The 18,664-nt window shown below is 42.7% G+C and overlaps 2 protein-coding genes across 6 annotated transcripts in view; both read right to left on the reverse strand.

Annotated features, from left to right (window-relative positions):
- ZNF512 (zinc finger protein 512) overlaps positions 1 to 3,493 on the reverse strand; it is a 31,777-nt gene extending 28,284 nt beyond the window's left edge. For 4 of the 5 annotated variants that reach the window (XM_082427940.1, XM_082427938.1, XM_082427939.1 and 1 more), the window contains exons 1-2: positions 3,336 to 3,493; positions 2,756 to 2,814 (exon numbers count right to left, since the gene is read on the reverse strand). In XM_082427940.1, coding sequence (XP_082284066.1) covers positions 2,756 to 2,814; positions 3,336 to 3,365 — 89 coding nt within the window. In that variant the 5' untranslated portion in view covers positions 3,366 to 3,493. The remainder of the gene's footprint in view (positions 1 to 2,755; positions 2,815 to 3,335) is intronic. The other variant, XM_082427941.1, reaches the window with a different exon arrangement.
- A 490-nt stretch (positions 3,494 to 3,983) lies between these two features.
- SPATA31H1 (SPATA31 subfamily H member 1) overlaps positions 3,984 to 18,664 on the reverse strand; it is a gene marked incomplete at both ends in the record, with an annotated part of 41,334 nt that continues 26,653 nt past the window's right edge. Inside the window, one exon of the mRNA XM_082427084.1 lies at positions 3,984 to 18,525. Coding sequence (XP_082283210.1) covers positions 3,984 to 18,525 — 14,542 coding nt within the window. The remainder of the gene's footprint in view (positions 18,526 to 18,664) is intronic.

Consider the following 18,664-nt stretch of genomic DNA (forward strand, 5'->3'; position numbering starts at 1 on the left):
AATGAAATGCAAACCACTGACGAGGAAATATTCAGGACACATATAACAAAAGAACTGTGTTCATAAAATATTTTTTAAAAATTAAATTATATAATTTAATGGTGAGACAAAACACAATTTTTTTTTTTTTTGGGTGGCAAAAGACATGAACAGACACTTGACAAAAAAAGATATATGAATGGCCAATAAGCACATGAACACATGTCTTACACCACTATTCATCAGGAAAATGCTCATTAAAACCACAATGAAACACAATTATACACCCATTAAATTAGCTAAAATTAGAGACTTACTCTCCTACACTGCTGGTAAGAATGATAATACCTCCAATTTGGAAGACTGACAATTTCTTAAAAAGTTAAACATACTCCTGACATAGGACCCAATCAACCTAAGATGGTAAATTCCATCTTAATAAATAAATACTGTGTTAAGTATTTATCAAAAGAAACAAAAATATTTTTCCACACAGAGACTTGCCCATGAATGTTCACAGCAGTTTTACTGTAATACCTCCACACTGAGAATAACCCAAATGTCCCTCAAGACAGATGGCTAAACAAACTATGTTATATCCATAATGGAATTTTGTTTAGCAACAAAAACTATTCTTCATTCAAAATCATTATTCTGAGTGAAAGAAATCATGCAAAAAGAGGACACAATGTCTGATTTCATTTATAGAAAATCCTAGAACATGCAAACCACTGTACAGTGACAGAAAACAGGTCAGGGGGTGTCTGGGGACAGGAGTGGAGGGAGGAATGAATTGCAAAGGGAAGTGAAAGAACTTTTGGGAGAGATGGAAATGTTATCTTGATTGTTTTACACCACTATTCATCAGGAAATAGTGTTTCATGGGTACTTACATATGTCAAAGCTGAAGATACTCTATACATATATCTATATATTTATACAATATACTTATTGTATAAATATATGCAGTCTACTGTATTTCAATCATACTTCAATGAAGTTATAAAAAAAATTTTAGTGGGAACTGGCAGTCCTCTAGGGCCAAAACCCACCATCCCAAACAATGGGAACAATCTCTACTAGAAAGACTTGATAGTATCAACAGGCCATTAAGAGTCAAGTCCCATCTGACTCCTCTTAGGAAACTGTCCTCAAAGAAATTTCTTTGCTGTCAGTGTAGGACTCAGATATACCGACCTCCCTGCTCATGAATAAGCAAGAGTATAGGGGAAAAAAAATCAACAGTTTTAACATCTTGGGGATTAAGTCAACGTGGATAGGGAATCCCTCCCTCCAGCTCTCTTTTATTTTTAAAGGACTCAACAAAAACAATTCTCAAGTATTTTACACTACCTATCAACTCAGGGTATTTGATTATTTGTTAAAAACCAGATTAATCTCAAACTTCTCTTTCCATAAATATGACAAGAAAAAGCCTTTGGCTCATACAATAACTATCATAATTGTAGTGATTTTAAAATAACCTGTTGTGTGTGGTACTATCTTTCAGTCTCGGCTTCTGATCACAAAGATGAGAAGTTTAACCTATTTTCAACTCCTTTCTGATCTACCAAGAATTTTTAAGAGCCCCTAGTTCACTCTCTAGGTGCAAATATTTAGATTTCGTTAGAAAAGTATTTTACGTTCATCTCAGTATCCTTTGCAGCCTTTTTTTATTCTACCCAATCCTTAAATACTGATGTTTTCCACGGTTTCATTCTCTACTCTCTTCTAGTCTCATTTCTCATGGAGGATTCTCAAACTTCACAATGTCCTAGGAGGCCAGTTAAAAATAAGGATTCTGATGCCCTAACCCCAATGATTCTGATTCTGATTAATAGATGAGGGCCCATTAATCTTTACATTTCTGAACAATTACCCACTTGCTATTCCATTAAATCCTTTTACCCATTCACATTCTGTTCTTTCTTCTGAAAAACAAAAACAAAAAACAAAAAAACAAAACAAAACCCTTTTCCTTCTGGCTAACTGTATTATTCCTTGACTTTCAAGTCTGTTTAGGAGTGATTTGCTCTGGCAAACTTTCCCTTCCAAATATCACTCCCCTTCCCAAAAGGCTATATTAAATTCCTGTTTAAAAACATTTCTTTACACTGTATTGTGTGGATCTCCTTGCCTAAATCGGTTAGACTGTTAGTTGTGTGTTTTTCACGTCTGTGTATCTAACCTACCACAGAGCTGCCACAAAGCAGATATTTAGTAAATATTGTATGAATGAATTAATCCCTTCCAATGAGTATCTCCTTAACAAGAATCTTTTTTGTATTAACAAATATGGAAAAGCTTAGCACATTCAGTAAACAATAAACCAGTCTTGAAGCCAAGTAGTTTGAAAATATAAGCATTTCTTACAGTCATTTTTATCAGTCCTTCCCAAGTTCATCAATGTATTCATGAGTACATATTTGATGTCTAAAGAAATGCAGGGCTACACTGAGTCACACATTCCATTTTTCTTATAATTCGTACTTTTTTTTTTTGGATGCCAAGTTTTCCTCCCCCACACTAGGATTAGACTTGCACTGTCCAATCAGGTGGCTACTAGTCACAGGTGGCTATTTAAATTAATTAAAATACAATTTAAAATTCAGCTCCTCACTGACCTAAGCCACATTTCAAGCGCTCAACAGTCATACGTGGCTAGTGGCTACAGTACTGGACAGTGCGGATACACAACATTTTCCTCATCACGGGAAGTTCTATTGGACAGCGCTGGCGACACAATTATAAATGGATCGCACAAAACCTCACTTACTTCTTAGCTCCCACGATCCTCGTGCTCCTCTGCTGCTTAAAGGATGTGGGTCCCGGGGTCTAGCAAATTGCAAGCACATGAGTAAATGCTAGGGGCCTCTGAACCTTGACCACAAAAAGACGAATCCCCCTGTGCCAAGAAATGAAGCTCTCCCGGGGCTACTCCCTCAAACGGAAGAAGGCAAGACTTTTTACGAAAAATGTGCCGCCCTATCTTCCTACAGGGTCAAGGCAGGTGACAACACTAGAGCCTTCATCTCCCCCATTCTCAAAGCCCTGTCCTAGAAAGAGGCTCTAAAAGGGAGACAGAAAGCGAGGACAACGGATATGGGAGGCACTGGGGATGTAAAAGGAATAGAGACTAACGGCAATATGACGAGGAACTGAGTCCAAGGGGGTGGGGATCGGGCAGCAGAAGTCGGGGGAAAAACGAGGGGGCTGGTATATCTGACCTAGAAGGGTGGGGCCTGCGATGGGCTCTGATAAAACCAACTCTGAGCAGGGGACAAAAGCGAGGGACCGCGTGTGGCGGGCTCGACAGCGCTACCCCTAAAGCGTAACGGTCAAACCGAGAAACTCACGGCGGGCACTGCACCGAGTCTGGAAGACATCACTCCCTCTCCACGCCTAACAAATTCACCCAAGGGCTCCGGCCAGATCAACGCCACTTCCGCTCTCCTCTCCGCTCCCGGATGTGGAGTCGGCGCCGCGAGCCCCGTGTCGAACGTCTACTTCCGCCTCTCAGCTTCCGAGGGGGCTGCGGCAGGGCGAGTCACGTGACCAGGCCCCCACACCCCCGCCCCCCACACACTTCCTCTGAGACCCCGCCCCGGGAGTGCGCTGTGGGACCCGGGAAACTGGGGGTTGGGGGTTGGAGCCTCTGCTTGGCCTCGGAGTCCGTCCGTCTCGTTCCCTCCGTTTGCACTACCTCTCCTGCCCCTCCACGCCCCCATGCTCCACCGGGCACGACGAGTGGTCTTTCTAGGTGCACAGGAAGGTCAATTATTACCCGTTTATTTATCTTAGGGAAATGACAGAGCCATTCCCGCCTTCCCTCCCTCCCTCCCTCCCTCCCCTCAGGTAGAGAGAAGTAGAAGCTCTTTCATTGCTGAGGGTGCAGGAAGTGGAAGCCAGTGGCTGAGCAGGAAAGAAGCCAGGAAAAGGCAATTTGGTGGAGACTTGAGCGAGGCAATGAATAACTGGGGCGGGTCTCTTTCTATCTTCTAGCGTCAGGCCTCCAAACTTGCCCTCCTTTGGGGTTTTTTGGTGTGGTCTCTAGGAGACATGTTTGAGTTACTCCTGAAATCTTTACCCAAACTATATCTGGGCCTCTCCCTAGGTGAGCTGTGCTTGAGTCTCTCCTTGAGGGGACTTTGGTGGCTCCTCTCAGAAGCACTGTGTCCTCTCCTCTCAGAGGGACTGCGACATCTCCTCTCAGAGGCCCTGCGGTGCCTCTTCTCAGAGGGACTGCGACATCTCCTCTCAGAGGCCCTGCGGTGCCTCTTCTCAGAGGGACTGCGACATCTCCTCTCAGAGGCCCTGCAGTGGCTCCTCTCAGAGGCACTTCGGTGGTCCCTCTCAGAGGGACTATATTGGCTCCTTCCAGAAGAATTCCATGGGGTTCTTTCCCTACAGAAGCTGTGGTGGTTTCGTTCCTTGTGTGTGGACTTTTCTTTAAGGTGACTGTGTGAGGTTCTCTTCATAGGGGAACCATGGAAGGGTCTCCCAGCGTGAACTCTGGTTCCTGGTTTGGAGTTCTTGGACTCCTGGCTAGAGATTTCATTTCTGTTAAAGTTTTTCTTAGCTCTGCTATTACTCTCATTTTGAACAGGACCCCAAGGCTGGCTGCTTGAGGTGTTTTTGAGAGTGGTACTTCTTTGGGAAACTATGGGCTTGGGCAGTTGTATAGGTCTGGGTTGGAAAGAGCTATTTCCTGTTGGTTGTTGAGCTGATCTGAATTGGTCTGTTTCTCCCCACAATGTGCTCTCCTCCTTAATGGTTGGGTCTGTTGACCTTAGCTTGAGAGTTGGCATCCTGTGTCTTTTGATATCTCTTGATAAGCAATAGTCTCTGGCTTTTTGTTTTGGAAGGTAGTTTTTGCTTGACCGGAAATAGTCTGGCCTTGTCCTGTCCTCAGGCTTCTGCCCAACCAAAGCCATAATTCTGTGTGCTGTTTGGAATGCCTGCTTTAGGCCCTGAAGAAGGAGTTGAATGAATTTTGGTTGGGAGGATTTCTTAGGTTGTCTTTTTAAAGAGGCGGTAGTTGTCTGAGATGCTCCACTCATCTTCCTTCTTAACTGGCTTGGTAATTCCTTAGAGGAATTAGGAGCCCACTTTTCATCCTGATTGCTTTCAGAGTCACTCTCTGATAGAGAGTGAACTTCAGTGAATTCATAGTGTCCAGGCTCTCTAATTTCTGTCTTTTCTACTAGGCCAGGGCTGCCACCTTGCCTTCGCCTGATGTGGACTTGTATAGGAGCAGGACACTGGGAAGACCCAGACTGGAAAACTATTGTAGAAGTAGGACTCTTGGAAGCTTGAGTATAGCCTTTAGCTTTCCTTAGTGATGTTGATCTAAGGCTCCTTGGTGTGATGGGTCTATCTCGTCTATGATACTTTGGGACTTGGGGTCTTTTCCCAGTTTGCAACCTAAAGCCAAGACGCAACCTGATCTCTCCATGGCCTTCAGGAGTGCTTACAAGGTGAAGCTGTGGATAGATAAGAAGGTAAGTTCCAAAAGTGGCCTGTAATTTATGGCAGCAATTAAATCCTGAACATCGGCCACACTGTAGGCAGATAGGGTATTTTAGAACCAGACCTGAAGCTAAAGGTGGAGGTACGTTGGGGGGTATTTGACTCCTTAACAGTTTTGCTGCTATTTTTAGCTGCAGATCTTGTAGAAGCTGCAACTGTTCTGAGAAGTCAGACTTGGCCTGGGGAAGATAACTCGGCTTGAGGGAGTGTTGGGACTCAAAAATCCTTGTCTGTGAATTACTCTGTGAGTTCTCACTCTCTTCCACTGGAACAGAATCTCTCCTAGCAAAAAATACGTTGAAGGAAGACTCTGACTTTGCTGGGGCAGGAAGCTGACTCCCTGTACATGAAACAGGCATGTGCTGAATGACTTCCTGGGATATATCACAGCGCTTTGAGTTTGTTTTCTTTATTCTCACTCTAGTGCCAGAGTAGTGCTGTATTATGGAGGACATGGAGCCACGTGTCCACATCCTTAAGGCCATTCTTTTCTCATGACCGTGGCATGAAGTATGTCTCTGAATGTAGTTTTTGACCACTGAAGGCTGAGAAATAGTACCTTGACCCTTCTCAAGCAGACTCTGGGAAAATTCCATCAATTCAACTGGAACCCCAAATAAATTCTGAATAGATTGACAGGTATCTGCAGTGGCTCTTTCTGTTAAAGATGTTTGAGAATAAAGCTTTCTTTCCATGCTGGTCCCCAAGACATTCCCCAGCGTTAGCATACTGGAGAGGTATTTTCTAGGTAGTCGCTGCCTCCAGGAGCGACTCTCCCAGACATTCCGTCGCCTGCCCAGGACAGGCCAGGTAAGGCCTCTTCGAGCCCCTGATCCTGCCTGGAAGATCCTAGATTTTACATGTTTTATGCTTTGCAACTTTGGTTCTGGAGTAGACGCCAAATATTTCACACTTTGTTGCTGTGATTCTGGAGACAAATTTGAAAATTTGACACTAGTCAACATTGGTCCTGGTATGAACTTCTTAGTTGACTCTGGTGCTGACACTACTGATTTCATACCTTGCAATCCTGAAGTCAACTCTTGGCAATTCATACCTTGTTGTTGGGACCCTGGTGTCAACTCTACAGATTTCACATTTTGAAGGCATGGCTGTGGTGCAAAGACCTCAGATTTAACACATTGTGACCTGAGGCATGATGATGACCCTAAAGAATTCACACTTTGAGGTTGTAGCAATAGGTTTGACTTCATAGATTTCACATCTTGAGAACATGGCGCTGATACAGACACTACAGATTTCTGCCTGAGGCAAGAAATCAATTTCTTAGAATTCACATCTTGAGGTTGTGGCTCCAGTTTCAACTCCAGAGATTTCCCATCTTGAAAACATGGCGCTGGTGCAGACACCACAGATCTTACACTCTGCTGCCTGAGGTGTGAAGGCAACTCCTCAGAATTCATACCTTGAGGATGTGGCTCTGGATTTAACTCCACAGATTTCACTTTTTGAAAACGTGGCTCTAGTGCAAACACGTTCCATTTCAAGTTCTGCAGCTCAAAGTCTGAAATCAATTTCGTAGAATTTGTACCATAAAGCAATGGCTCTTTGTTCATCTTCACAGACTTCATATCTTCAAGAAGTTGCTCTGGTAAAAATAACATAGGTTTCATACCATTTAACTGAGGGCCCAAAGTGAACACAGACTGCACAACGTGTTGCTGTTCCCCAAGGTGGTTCACCAAAAATTGGACTTCTGGAAACTTTGTCTCTGGAGTTAACTCAGAAGATTTCACATCTTGCAAATGTGGTTCGGGGTTGAACAACATAGATTTTGTACCATGAGACTCTGGCCCGGGGTTCATTTCAGAGGGTTTCATGCCTTGCATCTGTGGCCCTGGATTAGACTTTATAGAATTTATGTATTGAAGTTCTGACCCTGAATTCAACCCAGTAGAACTCACACCTTGCAACTGTGCGCCAGAGTTGAACTTTGTTGAGATTATACCTTGAGACTTTGTCCCTGGAGTCAATTCACATTTTACATCGTGTAAATGCTGCACAGGACTGAACATAATAGATTTTATACCTTGAAGTTCTGGCCCCAGATTCAAATCAGAAGATCTCATACCTTTACATTTTGTCCCTGAAGTTAACTCAAGAGATTTTACACTTTGCAAGCGTGGCCCACATTTGCAACCCATAGAATTTAAACATTGTAATTTTGGCTCTGGATTCAACTCAGAAAAATTTGCACACTGCATCTGTGGCCCAGGGTAGCATTCTGTAGGTGCTACACTTAGAAACTTTGACTCTGGACTCAATTCAGATTTCTGACCTTGGCAATGTGGTCCAGGATTGAACACCATAGATGTCTCACATTGATTCTCTGTGCCTGGATTCGCCTCAGATCCCATATCTTGACATGTTTTCCCCGAAGTCAACTCAAAAGATTTTGCTCCTTGCAAGGGTGGTCCATGTTGGCACCCCATAGAATCTAAACATTGTAATTTTGGCTCTGGATTCAATTCAAAAGACTTTGCACACTGTATCTGTGGCCCAGGATTGCATTCTGTGGGTGCTACACTTAGAAACTTTGACCCTGGACCCAATTCAGATTTCAGACCTTGGCAGTGTGGTCCAGAGTTGAACACCATAGATGTCTCACTTTGAATCTCTATCCCTGAATTTAACTTAGAAGAATTCATACCTTGAAGTTTTGAAACGGAGTTTAATTCAGAAGAGTTTGTGCCTTGCAAATGTGGCCCAGGGTTGCATCCAGTAGAATTTACACACTGAAGTTTTGGTTCTGAAATGAATGCAGAAGAATTCACACCTTGCAAATAAGGCCCAATGTAGAGCACTTTAGATTTTCTACCTTGAAGCTCTGGACTAGGATTCAACCCAGAAGACTTTATATCTTGCACCTGTGACCCAGTGTTGAATGGCATATAATTTATACACTGACGCTGTGGCCCTGGATTCTGTTCAGAGCATTTCCCACCTTGTAATTTAGGCTTATGCTTGAATTCCAGAAATTGCTCATCTGGAAGCTTCATTTCTGTGCTCAACTCAGATTTTACCTCTTGCAACTGTGGTCCAGGATTGAACTCAAAATATTGAATACCTTGAAGCCTTGTTCCCAGACAAAAATCAGAAGATTTCACATCTTGCAACTGTTGGTCAGGATTGAATTCCAAAGATTTCACATCTTGAAGCTTTGTCCCTTTGCATAATTCTGAAGATTTTATATGTTGCGAATGTGTCCCAGGATTGAACACCATGACTTTTACACTTTGAAGTTCTGGCCATGGATTCAACTTATAAGATTTCTCATCTTGCCACTGCTTTCTACCACTGATCTCAGACAATATTCCACTATGAATCTTTGATTCCAAGGCCAACTCAGAGGGTTTTGCAACCTGAAATTCTAGACCAGGGTTGACCTCTGTAGAGTTCATTAATTGAAGCTTTATATGTTCAGAAGATTTTGCACCTTGCAATTTTGCCTCAGGGTTGAATTCCATAGATTTCACACCTTGAAGGTGTGCCTCTGGTGTCAACATAGACAATTTCCTGTCTTGTAACTGTGCAGCTGAGTTAAACCCCAAAGATTTCACATCTTGTACCTTTGTACCAAGAGTCAATTCAAAAGGTTTCATATCTTGCCACACTGGCCTGGTGGTGGACTCCACAGATTCTCCACTTTGAAGCTTTGTCTCTGGTGTTAACTCTGAAGATGTCACACCTTGCAACCATGGAACAACAGATTTCAAATCTTGAAGCCTCCACTCTAGCATCAAATCAGATTTCTCACCCTGTCTCTGTGGTCCAGGGTTGAACTCCACTGATTTCACACCTTGAAGCTTCCTCCTCTGGGTTAAGTCAGATTTCCCACCTTGTAACTTCAGTCCACAGTTAAACTCTAAGGATTTCACATCTTGAAGCTTTGTCTCTTGAATCAACTCAGAAAATTTTTTACTTTGTGTCTCTGGTCCAGAGTTGAACACCGATTTCGCTTTCTGAAGCTTTGTCCCTGGGATCACTTCAGAAGATTTCATAACTTGAAAGTGTGGTCTAGAACTTAACCGCTTAGATTTTACATCTGGAAGCTTTATACCCATGATCAGCTCAGAACACTTCATATCTTGTAAGTGTGGGCCTGAGTCCAACTCTACAGATTTCACACCTGGAAACTTCCTCCCCAGAGTCAAATCAGAAGATTTCTCACCTTGTAACTTTGGACTAGGTTTCAGTTCTACAGACTTCACACCTTGAAGCTTTTCCCTTGGGATAACTTCAGATGATTTCATACCCTGCAAGTTTGGTACAGACCTGAAATTTGTAGATTTTACATCTTGAAGCTTTATATCTGTGATTAATTTGGAAGATTTCATATCTTCCAACTGTGGACCCGACTTGAATTCCACTGATTTCACTTTTTGAAGCTTTGTCCCCAGTATCAACTCAGAAGATTTCACACCTTGCAATGGTGGCGCAGATTTGGACTTCACAGATTCCACATCTTGAAACTTTGAGTCTGAGATTAATTTAGAAGATTTCACTCTTTGCAATTGTGGCTCAGAGTTGAACACGAATTTCACATTCTGAAGCTTTGATCCCAGAATCAGCTCAGAAGATTTCAGAACTTGCAACTGAGGACTGGGGCTGAATTCTTTATGTTTTACATCTTGAAGCTTTATCTTTGAGGTCCATCCAGAAGATTTCACACCTTGTAACAATGACCCAGGGTTGAAATCTGTAGATTTGACACCTTGAATCTTTGTCCCCACAGTCAATTTAGAAAATGTTGTACCTTGCAACTCTGAGTCAGAGATTAACTCAGTAAATTTCTTATCTTGGGACTTTGTCTCAAGTGGTGACTTAGAAGATTTTAGACCTTGCCACTGTGGCCCACTGTTGAAATCCTCAGATTTCACACCTTGAAGCTCTGTCTGAAGAGTCAACTCAAATGACTTCATACTTTTCAAGTGTAGTGGGGAGTTCAACTCTATAGTTTTATCACTTTGTAATTGTGACTCTTGGCTTAATACCCCAGATTTCACCTCAGGAAACTGTGGCTCTTTTGTAAGCAATACAGACTTCACACCTTGAAGCTGTGTTCCTGGGGATGACGGTAATGGTTTCACTTCTTGAAACCATGGTCCTGGGATCAACTTAGGAGATTTTCCATCATGCAAGTGAAGCCTAGATTTGAACATCATGGGTTTTATATCACAGAGCTTTGACTTGGAAGTCAGGTCACATGATTTCTTACTTCTAAACTGTAGACAAGGTTTCAAATTGAGACCTTGAGGCTGAGGTTCTTGGAGTGATGCCAAAGATTGTATACCTTGGAGCTTTGGCCTTGGAGTCAATACAGATGACTTTATATCTCTTAACTGTATCAAAGGTTTCAACTCTGCTGGTTTGACACATTGAGATTGCAACCCAAGATTTAGCAGAGATTTCACACCTTGAAACACTGGTGCAGGCATGCACTGAACAGTTCTCATACTTTCAAGCTGTGGCTTTTGGTTTAACTCCACAGTTTTCATACCTTGAAGCTGTGGCTCTGAGGTTGATGCCAAAAATTTTCCTTCTTGCAGCTGTGGTCCTGGGGATAACTCAGGAGTTTTCACACTCTGCGACTGTGGCCCAAGGTTGAACTTCATATATGTTGCACCTTGAATTTTTGGCCCCAAAGGCAATTCAGATGACTTCACATCTCTTAACTGTATTGAAGATTTCAACTCTACAGATTTGACACCTTGAGATTGTGACTCAAGATTTAACCCTACAGATTTCACACCTTGGAACTCAGGTCCTGGTATCCACTGAATACATCTCATACTTTCAGGCCTTGGCTCCTGTTTTAACTCAACAGTTTTCACACCTTGAAGTTGTGGCTCTGAAGTTGACTTTGAGGATTTCACTTGTTGCAGCTGTGGTCCTGGGGTCAACTTGGGAGACTTTATACTTTGCAACTGTGGTTCAAGTTTGAACTCTTTAGGTTTTACACCTTGAATATTTGATTCTGGAGTCAATTCAAATGATTTCCTACCTTTCAACTCTAACTCAAAGTTGGGATCTACTAATTTTCTCTCTTTAAATTTTAGCTCTGGAGTTAACTCCCAAGACATCCCATCTTCTGACTTAGACCCTCTCTTCAGTGGCTCTGAATTCACACATTGCTGCTCTGGTGAGATTACAGATATCTCACCAACCTGTTTTGGCCCAGGAGTTAAATTCACAAGTTCCATCTCTTGAAGCTGTTGCCTCGGGGCTAAATCCACAGATTTTACTCCTTGAAACTTTTGTCTTCTGGTTGCAAACGCAGATTTTACTGCCTGCTTCTTTAGCCTTGGGGTCAACTTCACAGATTTTACAAATTGCAGCTCTGGATCTGGAGTCTTCTCTACAGGTTTTAAACTTTGAAGATTTGAACATGGGGTTATCTCCAAAATTTTCACATCTTGCATTTGTGGCTTGGTAGTCAATTCCTGAGGTTTCATACCTTGTAGTTGAGGCCCTTGGAGCAATGACCTTGGTGCAAAAAACACAGAATTCTCATCTTGCATCCTTTGTCCAAGTTTCAATTCCACAGCTTTCATATCTTGCAGTTGTATCCTTGGGACCAACGTCACAGTTTTTAATCCTTGATTTCTTGAACCCAGAGCCAACTCATCAGATTCCACACCTTGAAGCTTGGAATCTGAGGTGAGTTTCACAGATTTGACGTCTTCTATCTGTGGCCCTGAGGTTATCTCCACAGATTTCTTAACTTCCAGCTGTGGACTTGGGGTTAGCAACGTAGATTTCATACCTCTTGGACATTGTCCTGGAGTTAAGGCCACAGAGTTCACATCTTTCAACTCTGACTCTGAGATCAACAACTCAGATTTCAAATCATGAAGTTTTGAGCCTGGGGTCACCTCTACCGGTTTCACATCTCCCACCTGTGGCCCAAGGGTTAACACTGTAGATTTGACATTTCCCAGTTGTGGCTTTGATGTTAACTGCATAGATTTCATACTTCCCAAATGTGGCCCTGGTGTTAACTCCACAGATTTCGTATCTTCCAGCTGTGGCTCTGGCATTAGCGCCTCAGATTGTAAACCTTGAAGCTTTGAGATCGGGATCCACTCTACAGGTTTTACATCTTGCAACTGTGATCCTTGGATCAATTCAGAAGATTTCACAACTTGTAACCGTGGTCTTCTGGTCAACTCAGAATAGTTTACACTTGGCAACTGCGGTCCAGGAGTCAACTCCATAGATTTTGCATCTGGTATCTGTGGCTCTGAGACTAATTTATATGAAATGTCACCTTCAAAGCTTGATATGTGGTCTACTGCCACACATTTTACACCTTGAAACAGTGGCTCTGGTACTGACATCTCAGGCTTAACCCCTTGTTGCTCAGGTCCTGGGGTCAACTTCATAGATTTTACTCCTTGCATCTTTGGCTCTGGAGTGAACTCAAAAAATTTCACATATTGTTGTTGTTGCGCTGAGTTTAACTCTGAAGATTTCACACCTTGAGGTTGAGTTCCTGATGTCAGATCACAAAATTTGACATCTTGTAGCCATGGCCCCACCTGTTTCACACCTTGAAGCCCTGGAGACATCTTTGCTGATTTAGAATCTTGAAGCCCTAACTCTAGAGTCGTCTCCGCAGAAGTCACACTATGAAACAGTGGTCCTGGGATTTGCTCCCCAGATTTGACACCTTGAAGCTTTGGCCCTGAAGTCAATTCAGAAAATTTTACATCTTGCTGCCCTGGCCCTAGGTTCAGTTCCTCAGATTTCACATCTTGAAATTGTAGTTTTGAGGTCAGTTTGACAGATTTCAAGCTGTGAAACTGTGATCCTTCAACAGACAGAACAGATTTCATATTTTCAACTGGGAGCCCTTGACTTAACTGCAAAGATGACTCTGTTACAAATCCTACGGACTTTATGTCTTGAAGCTGTGTTCCTGGTATAAACTGCACATGTTTGAAACCTTGATGCTTTGGTTCTGGGGTCAAATCAGAAAATCTGATATCTTGCAAGCATGGTCCTGAGTTTAGTTCCATAAATTTCGTACTTTGAGGTTGTGATTCTGCAGTCAACTGTACAGATACAACACTTTGATGTTTTGGTCCTGGGATAAAATCTGACAATTTTATTTCTTGCACTGGGGAAGCTGGGGTCAATTCATCAGATTTCACACCATGATGTGGAGACCCTGAGATTAAATCTATAGGTCTTTCTCCTTGAAGTGGCAGCTCTGGAGATAACTCTGAAAATCTTGCACTATGCAGCTGTGGCCCTTGGAGCTGTGCCTCCTTACTCAATTCCTCTGATATCATGCTTTGTAGCACTGGCTCTTGTATTGGCTTCTCTGATTCTACCACTCTGGTAGTAGTTGACTGTTGAATTAAATTAACATATTTCACATCTTGTAATTTTGGCTCTGGCTCCAACTGCCTAGACTTTACTCCCTGGAGCTGTGGCTCTGGGGTCAACTCCATAACATGTGGTTTTCGTCCTGTAATAAACTGTTTCGATCCTACCACTAATGGGGATGACTCAGAGGTTAACTTCACATATTTCAAATTTTGCAGTAGTGGCTCTGATTTCTCATATTGCATCCCTGGTCCTAAAGTCAACTCCAGAGATCCTTTTTCTGAATATGTTGGTACTGGTATTACCTCCTGGATGTTTTCAACTGGAAATGTTGCCAACCCCACAGTTTCTGTGTTTTCATATTCTGACCTTAGGGGTATCTCTGATGACTCTGTAACTTGAAGATGTGGCCTTAGAGGAGTAATTCCTGTATATTCTCTAACTTGACCTGTTGGTTTTTGTGTTATTGCTACTTGGGGCAAAGCCTCAGAAGTCAGCCTCACAGTTTCTGTATCTTGATAGCCTTGACCTAGAGTCATCTCTGAAAATTTTTGAAAATGTGGCCTAGGCATCACCCCAGCAGTTTTCAAGACTAGCTGTGGGATCAGTTTCACAGATTCTTCCTCTTGTGGGCAGATCTCAGCAGCTAACTCTGCAGGCTCTGTGTCTTGATGCCTTGGTCTGGAAGTTAGACCCACAGATTTCAGTCCTTGTAAATGTGGTTCCATGGTCACTTTCCTTGATTCAACATGCTGTAACTGTGTCTCAGGAATTAACCTACTAGATTCTTCCAGTGGCACGTGTAAATCCACAAAATTATTATCATGCATTAATGGCCCTAGAGTCAACTCCTCAGGTTTTATACTTTTGGACTGTGGTTCTAAGGTCAATGGCACAGATTTCACATTTTGAAATTGTGGTTCCAAGATCAACTCCTCATAGTTCATAACTTCTGAATATGGTCCTAGATTCAGATGAACAAACTTCATACCTTGGGACTCTGGGGTCAACATCTTTGATTTCATACCTTGCATCTCTGATCCTGGTACCAACTCTAAAGATTCTTGTATTGTGTGCTGTGACACTGGAGTATCCCCCATGGCTTTTACACTTTGGAACATTGGCTCAAGAGTACCTTGGAATGACATTGAGTTCATCTGCATAAATTCTGAAGCTTGGCTCAGTGGCCCTGGGGTATTTCCTAAAGATGATTGTATCAACCCCCTAGATTCTTTTGCATGGTGACAAGTGTCAGAGGTAAACTTTGCTTCTGTTTCTCGATATCCTGGCTCTGAGATCATCCTTAAAGATTCTGAAGCTTGATGCCATGGGGTCAATCCTTCAGGTTCTGTGACTTGATGGTTCGGTTTGAGGTTCAACTCTACAGATTTTACTGCTTGAATGTGTGCTCCTGGGATCAGTTCCTCATATTTCATGTCTTCTACCTGTGTCTCAGGAATCAACCTCCTACTTTCTACCATTTGAGGAGTTTTCACATCTTCAAGCAATGGTACTGGAGCTGTCTCCTCAGATCTTATATCTTGTAACCATGGCTTTCGGGCAAACTCCACAGATTTCATATCTTCTTGTACTGGTCTTAGAGTCAACTCCACGGTTTTTATACCTGGAAACTCTGATGGTAGGTCCAAATGAACATATTCCATACCTTGCAACTGTGAACTGGGGACCAAATCTATAGATTCCCTACTTTGCAACTGTGGTGCTGGGACTAACTCAGCAGGTTTTTCATTTTGTTGTTGTGGTCCCAGGGTCAATTGGATAGATTTCACACCATGAAGCTGAGACCCTGGGGCTGACTGCACAGATTTCTCACTTTGCAGCTGTGGTATGGAGGCCAACTCATCAGGTTTTATACTCTGCAGTTGTAGTTCTGGGGCCAGTTCTATAGAGTTCACAGTTGGGATCAGCTGTCCATATTTTACCATTTGTGGAATTGAACCTGTGGTTATGTCTATAGATTTTGTATTTTGCAACTCTAGTCCCAAGATCAGTTTCCCAGATTTCAAATTTTGCAATCCTGGGGATAACTTCATAGAATCCATAACATTAAATTGTGGCATTGGCTTCATCCCCATATACTTCACATCTTGAAGCAGTGATGAATCTTGTAGCATTTCTGTAGATTCTGTGACTTGAGGCAGTGGCTTTTGGCTCATTCCCATAGATTCTGTACCTTGACCCAGTGACCTTGGGATTGTCCCTAAAGATTCCATCATTTGATGGTGTGACTGTGTCACCGCTGCAGATTTCTCCATTTGTAGCCAGATGTCAGATGTCAAACCCGTAGTTTCTGTGACGTGATGGCTTTGCCTTGGACTCATCTCTGAATACGCCAGAATTTGATGCCTTGGGGTCACCCTTGAAGACTCCATGACTTGATGAGGTGGTCCTGGGGTTAATGCCATGGATTCTGTGCTTTGATGATGTGGTTGTGGAGTCATCCCCTCAGAGTCTAGCACTTGAATGCATGACTCAGGAGTTGACTCCAGAGATTCCTTGACTTGAGATATTAGCCTTGGGGTCAAACCCTGAGTTTCTACAACTTGTGACTGTGGTGCTATGATCATTCCCATGGGTGACCCCAGTGCTGTTGGAGTTACCTTTAGAGAATGTATGGATTGTTGTGATGGCATTGGAATCAATCCTACCAATTCCATGATTTTAGGTGGTAGCTGTGGAGGAAAGCCCACAGATTCTACCATTCCACGTGGACCAATAGTAGTAGGAGAGCTAGAAGAAGTCAAACCATCTGATTGAGTTGCCCTTGGGGTCAAATTTGCAATTTGAGACTGTGTGTCTGGAGTCAAACCCCCAGATTCTATAACATGTGACTGTGTTGGTGGAATTATCCCCATGAAATCCATAGCTTGTAATAGTGTCACTGGAGTTACTTCCAGGTAATCCTTCACTTGATGCAATGGCCTGGCGATCATTTCAGGTGATTTTACATTTTGACATATTGGCCCTGGAGTAATCTTCAGTGGTTCTATGACTTGACTTTGTGGCCTTGATGTTACGTCCACTGATTCCATAACTTTATGCTGTGGCCCTGGGGTCATTTCCACAGTTTCCATGACTGCATGTCGTAGCCTTGGACTCATCTTTCCTGGTTGTATGACTTGCTGGTCCAACAATGTGGTCCTTTTCATTGACTCCATGACTTGATATTGCATCCTTGGGGTCATTCCCATTGACTGTATGATAGGTGGATGTGATTTTTTAATCATCCCCATAGAATCCATGACTTGAAGCAATGCTATAGGAGTTACCTTCACATTGCCTGTGACTTGATTCTGCTGTCTTGAGGTCATCTTCCTTGATTCCATAACTTGCTGCTGAGATCCTGGGGTTACCTCCACTGATTTAATGACTTGATATGATGGGTTTTGGCTTACACTCACTGTTTCCGTGGCTTCCATTGGTTTCACGACTTCATTTGGTGGCCGTGGGAACAAACCCACAGTTTCTATCACTTCTGACTGTGATTCTGGAATCAGCCCCATTGAATCCATGACTTGAAGTAATGCCAGTGGAGTAACCTTTATACTATCTCTGACTTGATATGGTAGCTGTGGGGTCAGCTCCACGTTAGTCACTTGGGTCTTATGCTGCTGTATCCTTTTTTCTGGAAGATCTATGACCCTCTGCTCTACACTAAGCTCTAACACACGTTTTGGGTCCTTTGGCAGTAAAGTCGTTTCCTCTTGAGCTATGTCAACTCCTAAACTTTTGGGAGGTGGAGTGCCCATTGATGTCATTAAGGGCCTGGATCCAAGGATTTGAGGGCCATCCCCAGATTGTGACTGCTTACCTGGGATAAGAGTCTGTGAAATTTTTGTTTCTGTTCTGTTTAATCCAGATTCCACTCCAACGTTCATGTGAAGCTGAAATGATGGAAGGTCTGAGGATTCATTGTTGATATTATGCTCAGTGCTTTGATGAATGGGCATAGATAAGTGGATTTGAGGTTTCTCTGGTTCAGGGACTCCTCCTTGTACCTCAGTTAAATAATTCAGCATTGCCCATGATTCCCTCACAGGCAGAGGCACTGTTTGTTCCTGCAAAGTACAAACCTTCCAAGCCATATGTTCCTCTAACTCCCGCCTAGCCAAAGGAGAGAGCTGGAATGGAGCTGACCCTGGCAGTAGTGGTCTCTCTTTGAAAATTGCATTTGGTCTATGATCTGACGTCAAATGACTCTTGCTCCTTCTCTCATCCTTTGTTTTCTCTTCTTGTTTGTGGAGATTTGGGGATTCAAAAAGAGAGTTGATAAAAGTGTTTTGAGGTCTTAAGGATGAAAGAGCTGCCAAATTCTGAAAAAGTTTTGATTTCCCAAGCTCTGAGAGCCTAAAAGAAGGCAGGGTTTTGCTTTGGTTCCTGAACACAGGAGGAGGTTGATTTTGAGGTAAACTAGGTAAACTGTGGCTCCAGAGTTGCCAAGTTGTTCCTTCAGAAAAGACAGGAAGGTGAGACAGGCTGGAGTCGTAGGATGATCCAGAGGAGATGCTACTGTCAGAAGAATGTTTTGCCTTCTTACAGTCACAACAGGGTAGAACAGGCTCCTGAGCCACAAAGACAGAGGAGGTGGAAGAAGAAATCATATCCTGTGGTTCAGGCAAACCCAATTCCATAAGACTTGATCTAAGAAATAAAGAGAAAAGTTTCTATTTGTTTTGAAACAGGAAAAGGAAAAGTAGGAAAAGGGAAAGATAATGGCCATTTCAAATGCAAAATAATGTGGACTGAGGGAAAACAAACAAACTAAAAAGGTTGCTTTCCC

The sequence above is a fragment of the Balaenoptera physalus genome (assembly GCF_965194825.1).
Source record: "Balaenoptera physalus genome assembly, chromosome: 15".
In the NCBI taxonomy this organism is placed as follows: domain Eukaryota; kingdom Metazoa; phylum Chordata; class Mammalia; order Artiodactyla; family Balaenopteridae; genus Balaenoptera; species Balaenoptera physalus.